The sequence below is a fragment of the Elaeis guineensis genome, chromosome 10 (assembly GCF_000442705.2).
Source record: "Elaeis guineensis isolate ETL-2024a chromosome 10, EG11, whole genome shotgun sequence".
Classification (NCBI taxonomy): domain Eukaryota; kingdom Viridiplantae; phylum Streptophyta; class Magnoliopsida; order Arecales; family Arecaceae; genus Elaeis; species Elaeis guineensis.
This window is the reverse complement of record NC_026002.2, coordinates 17,917,220-17,928,159: the sequence shown is the minus strand read 5'-3', so window position 1 is coordinate 17,928,159 and position 10,940 is coordinate 17,917,220. Positions and strand designations below refer to the sequence as shown.

The 10,940-nt window shown below is 36.2% G+C and overlaps 1 protein-coding gene across 1 annotated transcript; it reads right to left on the bottom strand.

Moving 5' to 3' along the window:
- Nucleotides 1-3,746: 3,746 nt before the first annotated feature.
- Nucleotides 3,747-9,361, bottom strand: LOC105052903 (UDP-rhamnose/UDP-galactose transporter 1). The gene is made up of 5 exons (XM_010933885.4): nucleotides 9,034-9,361; nucleotides 8,429-8,613; nucleotides 8,139-8,339; nucleotides 4,549-4,710; nucleotides 3,747-4,461 (listed from the first exon to the last, which is right to left on the bottom strand). Exons 1-5 carry the CDS (start codon nucleotides 9,158-9,160, stop codon nucleotides 4,105-4,107), a joined length of 1,032 nt encoding a protein of 343 aa, XP_010932187.1. The 5' UTR covers nucleotides 9,161-9,361; the 3' UTR covers nucleotides 3,747-4,104.
- Between the last annotated feature and the right edge of the window lie 1,579 nt (nucleotides 9,362-10,940).

Below are 10,940 nucleotides of genomic sequence, written 5' to 3'. Positions count from 1 at the left end.
GGTACCATTTGTTCTGGGTTGGTCCCATGGATATTGTTGAAATAAGGTTTAAAAAAATTCTGAGATGACCCAAAAAATTTAATAAAATTTTTTAAAAAATATTAAATAAAAATATTAAATAATTTATAAAAAAAATTAAAAAATAAATAAAAATCAAATCCAAAGAAACGTTGGATACTATCATAATACGTCTTCTCATCTCTCATACTGAAAAATTCGAAAAAATTATTCAAGATATTACTGGATTCTTCCATCTGCAAAGATGATTGTGAAGGAGATTGATGAAGATCCTTTCAGCATCTAAAAAATAATCATAAAAAAAAAAAATTAGAAGAAAAAAAATCAAAAGAAAGAGAGGGAAAAATTTGAATGAGGTGTGTAAAATTAGATCTCAAGATGATGTTTTTATAGCTATCCAATACGATAGTTTATAACCATTTAAATTTTTATTAATCTATTAAAGAGTCCAATGATCAAAAAATAAATTAAGATTAAATATATATGACCGTTTAGAATTTTGCTGACCTATTAAGATATGTGATCAGGAGTCGAATGATCAGAAATTAAAATCATGATAATGAAGAGATTAAAATATTTAAATAATAAAATTAAAAAATAAAATTAAAATATTTAAAAAATTTTTAAAAAAATTATATTTTTCTTAGATACTCTCCAGCTGACACATCCAACAGGTTTCATGCACCTATTTGCAGACGATGCCTGTTTGATGCTAAGGCTCTGACAACCGAGTCTCCGTGGAATAATGGCATTAGCCATGCAAGCGGGGAAAGAGAGAATTCATAAGCTGGCCTTGGGGACGAAGGAAGGAGGGAAGTGAAGCCAGCTAAGGGAGAACCGCGTTGGCTTCACGGTTCGTTAATTGATGGAATGATGGGTCGGGAGTTAGAGGAAATATGATCCTAGGTAATGTAGATTGGATGGAACATGGCGCATTAAAAGGGGGAAGCCGTTCGCAGCTGCCGGAGATCATGTGGCCGATGACGCGGAAGGGGGTTGCTTCGGTTTGGTCATTGGTGCGGTGTGACGCATGGGAAAGAAGTTTTGCTGGAAAAGAACAAAATAACGAGTCAATTGAAAGATTTCTTGGTCACAACATGTTACGTCGTATCATATGGTCTTGTCCTCTGACCGTCAATGGAAATGTGGGGAAAAAAAACAGGAAGAAGGCGTGGTGGTACACTGCAGATCCAGAGATAGCAACGGATCATATCCGTTTCATAATTTAAAATTTTATATTTATATCAGTTCCATACTCATTTCATATTAAATTGGGTCAAATAAAAATACAGTTTGGACCGTGCTGGCTAGACAAGAGAGATCAAATTAGATTGAATCAAATTAGATAAAAAATTTATTATATAATATTATAAAATAATTATAATTTTAAAAAAAAATTGATCAATATTACCTTGGAACGGATTCGTGATGCAGCGCATCATTATCTGAACTAAATCTAAATCCATTTTTAGATAATTTTTTTAGAATTCATATTCATCTGCATTTTAACTAGATCGAATAAAATGCATGTCATTCGAATTGAATCGGATTGAGCACCCAATGAGTCCGCTAAAATTACCATCCTCATATAGATTTGGAATAAAAGGTGTAATAGTATTATATATACATACATAAATACATGCATAAATACAAACATATATATCTATATACATGTTTACATGCGGCACATGTGTATGTGTATGTGTGCACACACACATTAAACTGAAGATAGGGCAATTATATCTTTCTTTTCAGTTTTTTTTTTAATAATATCATTGTCGGTGGTTCTATCCTAATACACATGAGATGAGGATCCACTTCAATCATATGGCATCAAGTAAGATTTCCATATATAGGGATTCCATTTTGATTGAAGGAGCCACGAGTTTCATGGGACCTTGAAGCAAAATCATGTTGGTGTCTTGCATCAACTTTGACCAATAAATTTATCCATCAACTTTTAGATGATATTTGGCAAGTTAACCAATTAATTTTCTAGCATCCATCCTTTAACCAGCATCCAAGCACACAGTGAGTCGACCTAAGAGGTCTTTTGTTTGCCCCAAAATGCCTAAATAAAGAGAGATGTGATTTAGTTTGAGTTCTCTGAATTCATCATTCCAGGCGGGTGGGATGTTGTTCAAAATAAGCCAAATCTTTGATGAGGACTTTGTTCCAAAATCCAAGGATCATCTCCATCCCTATGTGTCCTCACATGGATAACCAGTTGTGTTGATGTAGCTCATGAAAAACGGAAGTGGTTCTTAGAGATATCAACTTGGATGCTCTTCCTCATTTTGAAACTACATATTATTGCTTTTTCTTAAATGCTATAGGGTGGCATCGGCAAGGCAAACGTTTGCTGCCCAACATCCTTGGGTATCTTCAACCACTTATTAAGCTATGGTAGTGGACTTCTTCAAACAGCCTTCTCTGAATGATGATAGCAGAAGGCAATCTATTCTTGCTTATTTTCTATGCAGCTCTGGAATAGCAGGAATTGTAAACTATTTAGCCATGAAGTCATGCGACCAGCACGTTCCTTGCTAATATGGCTTCTGACCTCTCAGAGACAGTGCACTGGATGCATGGTTTTCCTTCTGTTGTTCTAGTTGGTGCACTACTCACTGGAGCGTCTGATCTAACACCACTATGATTAAGTCTTCCTGAACTCACTCTGCTAGCCAAATCTTGAGTCCCAGTTGCATGCATTTAGTTGGTGTTTGCCATGTCTCCAACATTAAGAATTTCAGGATACAAAATTGTAAACTTAGATGATTCTTTTCATTAAATTTATCTTGTGATTCTTGTCATCTACTTGGCAGCTCCATGTTTGTTTGATTTGCCCAATGTTATGGAGATTTTTGGCCCCTCATGCCCTTCCCTACTTAATCCAGATGAAATTACTATAATATTGTAGTAAAATAGATCCACCCACTTTTTCTCAAGTTTATATTTCTTACTCTTGCTAACCCAGATTAAAAAAAAAAAGGTCAACGAATCAAGCAAGCCCTTACACTGTGTTTGCGTCATAAATAAGAGTGGACTTAAGCCTCAAATGAGGCTTCTAAGCGTCATTCCTGCCAAATTTTGCACCAATCCTGCTTATTCATGAATTATAGGAGCAGAATAATATTATACTTGAAATAAGACCACCTATTCCTGTCCCATTTCTTATTAATGAATACAAATACCATTGACCCTGCAGCTATTCCAGTATAGAGATAAAAAGCTTTACTCAAATAAAAACAGGAATAACCATTCCTTTGCCATTCTGCACAAGAATAACAACTCAAACTTCTGATATGTATAGATGAATTGTGCTTCTACTGCTGAGAAATCAAATGCAGCCTCTTAGATTATACCATCAACCACCTATAATTCCATTACAGTTAACCATATTCTGATGATGAGACCACCCTATGGTGACAAGTTATCTCGCAAGAGTCATTTGACAGGAGAAAAAACCTTTTAACAAGTCCTCGAGGGACCGTAAACTTGATACAAAAAATGAGAAAGTACTCACCGCTTGAAAATAGCACCTGCCAGCACTTTGCAGTCATACGGCAATATTCCAGACCGGTGCTTGATCCATGCTCGCCACAGGTCACACATATCAAAGATCAGATATTCAAAACATGGTAGTATAAAGCTCAGGCTTCCATGGGAGGCAACCATGCAGTACCAGGGAAAATCTCAAAATAACACATTTTGAAACAAAAACCAGATTGTAGAACATCATTCATTTCAACATCAAAATGAACAAATTTAATTTAATAAAAAAAACTTTGCTTAATGTCCTTCTGTGAAGATAAATATTACTGTGTTTCCATAGGATACTCTATCCTCCCTTGGAAACCATGCATGAGAAAAATAAAATAAAATGGAGTGTAATGCAGCCTAGGACACTATGGCAGTAACGAACAGATAACCTTTACACCTCCACCTCCTGATGCTGGTAAACAAACCCCTATTACAAAGAATTTCAACAATCGAAGAAGGTGCTGACCTTTCATGGCTCGAGTCCCCAAAGACTCAACCATACCCAGCCCAATATTGTATGCTTCATTAAACCACAAGCAACAATTAGGCCTTTGCTTCCCCAAGCTCTACATCTTTTGCAGGTGCATCATCCACTCCATCTTTCAAAAGCCGGATTTCATCTTCAGTTAGGCTAGTTTTAGTGAGAGCAATCTTAGCATTTGCTTGCTTCTCCAACTCCACAGCCCAGCTGTAGATAACCATCCCCACAATAGCTATCCCCATTCCCATTATATTTTTCAGTGTCAGCAGTGAATCAAACAATAGCCAACCAAGCATTAGCACGCACACAGTTTTCATATGGCCCAGAACTTGGAATGAAGTTGCTGAGAAACGGCCAATGCAGAGGTACTGGCTCATGTTGCAGAATACGGCAAGCGCACATGAGAGTAGTATGAAGAACTGCATGATTTAGTTCAAAGTGTTATGTTTCATTCCCGTGTATTAGAACAACAATAACAATAACAAAGAAAGGTAATTGGAACTTACCGTTGCACCAGAAGAAAAGTTGTAATTTATTATAGATTTGCCATTGAGGTAATAATCTATGACAGGTCCAAGAAGCAGAAGAGAAATAGCTTGTATTGGGGCCGTCTTACTCAGCAGTTCAAAAGAACCAATTGAATACTTCTTCTGCAAGGAACCAATGGACTGCACAGAAAAACAGAAAACCCAAATATGAGCTGGCAGGAATCAGAAAAGCCAAAGTCCCAACCAATAGACAAAAGTAATTCTTCTTAATATTTATGAGGTCATTTAAGAAAACATATGCACTTGGCTACCATCAATCAAAAGTCTGTAGCAAGGTGATACTCCATACCAAAAGGATTAGACAAACCTACAAGGATATTTCAAAGACAACACAGGTCATTACGGATGAAGTATAATTGCCTACCTTTACAGGAGTAAAAGTGTGATCAAAAGAAACTGTAAGTTCCTAAGACATTACTAAAATATAAGAAAAAGATGGATGTGCAATGGGAACTCTACCCAAATCTGGACAGTAAAGCTTCGAAAATAAAAAACAAACAAGATATATATGTTTCAAGAAATGCAAGTCATTTCTCGGCAAAGAGGAGATTCACCACTAGATTTACTCTGGTTCCTCTTGAGATAAGAGCAATTTACTCTGCCTTTTATAATCATAACAATAATTATCAAATCCTACACTATCTGTGATGTTCCAAATCATGAATCTCCACTAACATTCCTGTCAAAACCAATATGCATATCCCCCATCAAAGTGGATCATCATCATAGTTCTTCTCCAGTTAGTTCATTGGCCATCTTTTCTTACAAGATTCTTAGATTCATCTGCCTAGCAATTACCTTCCTCAAGTCAATTTACATCCTATCAGCGGACCCCTTAACCAAATGACAATGAACCAATAAAAGACCAGACCACAACCAGAAAAACTCGATAAATACAATCAAAGTCCACCTGTTTACACTAAGCCATAGCCATAGATTGTAGATTTTCACCTTCAGAAGGAATGCCATATTTGAAGATGTGAAAGACAATAAGAGACAATGGGAAACATATCCACTTCATCCCTTTTCAAACATGGTTCTGATCCTCATCAGAATAGGATCATAGTGGCCACCAGACTACCACAAACTGCAATATCAAGCAACTAAAACAACATGAATGCCACCTTACATCATCAAAGTCAGGTGAATGTGCCTAGCTTCCACCACATCAAAAATCCACCTCTTCTGTTGGAGAGAGGAATGGTTCATGCATCCCTGTTAGATTGCTTATAGTGATATATTTTTTTGGTGCCTTCTGAATGACCCGAATTTCAGTTCATCATCCAAAAACAGAATTGATAAACTTTTTTAAAAAAAAAAAAAAAAAGAAAAGATCTTAAAACATCAGGACATGTCCGAGACATCCTTGAATTTACCTGCAATTCTGCCCTCTCTGGTAAAATGAGCACCTGGGCATTCTCATGATTACTGTGTTTTGATTAGCCATGGACAACAACTAACATTGGTATCTTACAGAAAGTTCTGCAAAAATGATGGCTATTAAAATCATCCACCAAGTTCCACTGATTTTTTTGTGATTATAGAGTGCTCTAAAAGTGCACTTTTACAAATATCCATCGTGTTCTTTTCAGTAATAACATCCACCTTCTCTTAACAGTATTCAAAATATCCTCATCCATTTACTCCTCTTACATCCTGTGGCAATAACAAAGTTACATGTTGAGGTTTCTCTTGAATATCAATTTACACTCATACCTTGACTGTGTAGATATTCACAAAAATTGGCAAATCATGTTGCATAATATATATCAATTGATTATAATGGGTTATATGTACAAATGAACTCAGCATTGTTGCAGTGGCTGCTTCCACCACTTAAAAGGACGATTGTCTGGGTTCAAGCCTCGAGTGATGAATCCCAAGATACTTGAACCTGGGTGATACCTATCAGGTAAGTTTCCCTCCTTTCTCTCAAATCATGTCCTTGTTTCTATTATCATCCAGATGAATCATAATAATTAAATTATGACCGAAGTGGTACATTACATGACGTCTCACATTTCATGTATACAAGGAAAATCCCTTGCATCACTGAGAATCCTTCCAAGTGTTAGAAGCAGGTCCACCATGACATTTTGACTAATTCCCACATTGATCTGAGTTCAGATATAGTATAGTTCTCTTCAATTTAACATGCTTCAAAATCCTGTTGGCAAACATATCAATGTTTCGAATTCACAACTTATGATATATGCTTGTCCCATAAAACAGTCTATTATTTCTTAATTCACAACTAAATCATATAATACATATAATCCTGACACCCTAACCTCCAAACTATAACAATGCTCTATACCTGAGGGCAAAATAGTTATAACTATAAGTAGGCATTCTTATCAGAAAAAATGTATCTTACAGTTCCTGAAAAATGTGCCTCAGAAATGGCTTTTGGTTCTCCAAGTGGGCACAAACATGCGGAAGCACATGAAATGAAATCATAAAGTAAACCAGCAGGAAATTACATCAAAAATCATAAAAGGTACTAGGAATGAGCAGTAGGACAGCGTGTCAGATCAGTTTCTAAATGGCTATTCTGTGGTTTTTAATGTGTTTCCCATAAGTTTCTAACCTGCTTTGGTATATTCTTTCATGATTCCACTTCAAAAATGTTTGCTAACCATACTTCCCATCTCAATTTCCCACAATCAGAACTACAATATCAAAAAATGCGACAGAGTTCAAGTATCTAGAGCTCCAGCAAACATTTGCAAGACTAGCTTTACCCTAAAAAAGTCTGTAATTAGTTGTCTATAAAGGAGATTGACATTTAAAGGCTTGTGCAAGAGTAAAGAATGGTCTAAAAGTCTTAAACCTTTTAAAATAGTCGTAAATTAGCAGAAAGTGTGAATCTTGCACTGTTACTGACAACAACTTGATCCTGTTTGCTGGACTTATAATAAAAAAAGTCTTCCAGCACCTCCACCTCTCCCCTCTTATATACCCTACTAATCTGTGAAAAAGAAAATCCTCAACTTATATCTTTGAAATGCGCATTAGATCAGCTTGGTAACCTTTCACATATGCCTTAACCAACCTCCATTCTGAATAAATATGATTTCAATTACTGACAAAACATTACTAGGACATGTAGCTCAGATCTTGATACAGAGAAGCAACCTCCATTAAAGCAACTAACATCATCTAGATACCAACATTGAAGACACAAAAGTGATCAGCTACGGCATATTGAATTCACATGGGATGCAAAGAAAAGGCACATTTCTATTCAGAAAACTTCATTCCAGACAAGCAATAACTTATAATTCTACCACCACAATTACAAAATCAGCCAAGTAAACAAAAAGGAGTAACCGCAGGGCAAACAAATTGAGTGATGAAGCAATCAGAAGCATTCACTTTGCATGACTCCAACATGTTCGTTCTATTACTCCCTCTGATTTATAAACATCTAAGCAAGTATTTTCAAATACTGGTAAACAGTTAGAACCTAGAAAACAAGAGAACAGGGCATTGGAAAAATTATAGATCACCCAAGGTGAAATTAAAAGCAACAAGAAATTACTCACAATTTGTTGCAAGGATGTGGACAATACTGCAATACAAGCACATAGAAACCCCTTAGCATTAACTTTCACATCCGTCACCGTGCAGACACCAACACCAACAACAACTGCCACCACAGCCATCTTCACTTCTTTAGAGTAGTGCTTACTATGAAGGATCCACTCCATCACACAGACAACTGGAATCATACTCAGCTTCGAGATCTACAGCACAACAAGAGAAATATCACTCATTCGATGCCTTGATTTTTATGTAATTTTATCAGAATGGAGAAGATGAGACTCTACAGCACCTGATAAAAGCCAACAGAATTGAGCATAAGACTCAAGTTCATCCCAGTGATGGATGTGTTGGCAACAATAGAAAACCAGAGAAGCTCCCACAGAGGAACATGCTTTGAAGAAGAAAGTCCGGTAACATTCGACACGAAACCCACAAATGCCGTTACGCCAAAGTGGAACCCAGTTAGCGTGGTGGCTAAAAATAACCAAAAAAAAAAAACCCAAAAAAAACATTAATAATGGAAGAGAACAAAGAAGAAGATACAATCACATATGAAAGAAATCCATGCCATAATTTTTTTAAAAAAAAATAAACAAACATTTGAAACAATACATTAGGTGGCCAAAACAATATTAAATGCAAACCAACACCCAAAAAAAAAATAAAAAAAGAATTCAGGAGATACAGGACCAGATCGGACTTCATATCCATATATGAGTATGTAGCGGAAGAAACCAAAGCTCCCATATGCAACATTACTCCCAACAAATCAAATCATTGCGAATAAATCTCACATAGTAATAGAAAGGAAAGAGTAGGAGGACAGATCTAATGATTCCTTTGATCGTTGATGAGAGGGGATAGTGGTGAGTGGTGGTGGAGGACGATACTGACCGAAGGAGAAGGCGTAGCCGGCGGAGGACATGAGCTGCTTATTGGCCATGATGAGGCCCACCGAGCTGACGACGTTCATGGCCCACGCCCCCGCATCTGACACCGACGACTTCTTGCCCTCCTCCATCTCCCTCCCCTCTCTCTCTCCGCCCCTCTTTCTCTTCTCTCCCTTTCTTTCTTCCCTTTTTACCCAAAGCCCACAAAGAGAGAAGATGTATGGGGGATGGTGGGAGTGCGAGAGGAGAGGAAGGGAGGAAGAAGAGAAGTAGGCGCCCTATAAAAGGAAGTCGGTCGGTGAGACGGTGACAATTGACAAGCAACAACAGATGTCTGCAAAAGGAAAAGGGGGAGAGGGGGGCGATAAACTAGAGAGGAGAACCAAAAATAAATCCGCGTATCAAAATATAATTACGCTTCCTTTGTCCTTTTCTTCCTCTCTATTTCTATTACTTTTCCTTTCCATTTTGGACTAATTGGATATTCTCTCTTTCCCTCCTCTCTCTCCTTTCTAATTTAAGAAAGAAATTTAATTGGTTTGGGAAATCAAAAATGCCAGCAAGAGAGGAGGATAAGAGAGAGAATAAATGGGGAAAAGGTTGGAAGGAAGGGGGGAGTGAAGAGGATGAAGTGGTATTGGCTTATAGCCTTCCTCTTGAGAGGAAGGGGCCAAGGGAGGAGATGGAGAGAGGTTTGGCTGGCGAGATTTAAGTAGCCGGCGGAAATGCCCATGGGTTTTAGAGAATTTTGCGTTCTCTTTATTTTATTTCACTACTTTAATTGGTTGCTAAGGCACTTAGATTTGAACTTTTTGTTATAGATATTTTTAAAGTTGTACATAGTAAGTTTGGTAGCGAGTTCTACTGTACCCCCGTGGATAAATGGTGAAACCCGAGGTGTTCATTGTACAGGATGTTAATGTTTCACTCTTCACCTAATTTTCTTTATTTATTTATTTATTTTTTTCTTTGGTCCTCCTTATTCTTTTTCTTTCAAAGTCTAGCCTACCTTGGTCCTATTTTGTCTAGATGCCACCCGTCCTGTTAAAATGTGGACGAAAAAGATATAGTTTTGACAAGTTTGTACAGACACAAATATGCAGCTTGACACGCCGTGGTCATCGATTTGAATTGATCAAAGATAATTACTGGACTGTAAAGCTACCGTACGGTGAGAGTAAAACAGCAAATCAAAATATGATCCATGTTTTATTTTTGGGTGTAGTTGATTTGCAATAGAATCAAAATGGTCATATTCTCCGTATATTCAATTTTGATTGAAATATAAATTAAAAAAAATTAATTAAATAAAAAAATATATTTAAAAGATCAATTAGATGGAGAGAATATTTTAAAAAAATATCTAGAAGAATATTTATTGAGGATGATTTCACTATAAATATTAATTGGATCCGAAATGAGATGAAGCATCTGAAAACTTTCCATTCTGCCACAATATCTGAAGATCTCTTTGTCGTTTCATTATGGTGTCTATCAGTATTTTTTTTAAAAAATAAATAACACGATAGATTAAGTTGCATTTTTATTATTAAGTAATCGGAGATTAGATTTGACATCAGGACGATGTTTGTTAATAAATTTTATGAGATATTTTATATTTTAATTTTTTAGATTGTATTCATATTAAAATAATATGATTATCTATACGTATCAAAAAAATATTTAAAAAATTAATAAATAAATTTTTATTGCCCATATAGAACTTCTTTAGCCATCTATGTCCTTGATAGGAGCGTAATATCAAAATTGATTCATTTTTCTATTTTTTTTAAAAGATTCACTTTCATTCAAAAATAATGATGATTGGGATTGGGAAAGCGCCGTGGCATGGCGGCGTACGCAGGAGGTTTAGTTTTTGATGAACTTTAACTAATCATAAGAATTGGAGGA

Coding starts and splice junctions, on each gene's coding strand:
- LOC105052903 (XM_010933885.4), bottom strand. CDS start 9,160: ATGGAGGAGGGCAAGAAGTCGTCGGTGTCAGATGCGGGGGCGTGGGCC. Junction 8,340..8,428: donor ATTCTGTTGGCTTTTATCAG/GTGCTGTAGAGT, acceptor GTTGTGCTGTAG/ATCTCGAAGCTGAGTATGAT. Junction 4,462..4,548: donor ACTTTTCTTCTGGTGCAACG/GTAAGTTCCAAT, acceptor TAAATCATGCAG/TTCTTCATACTACTCTCATG.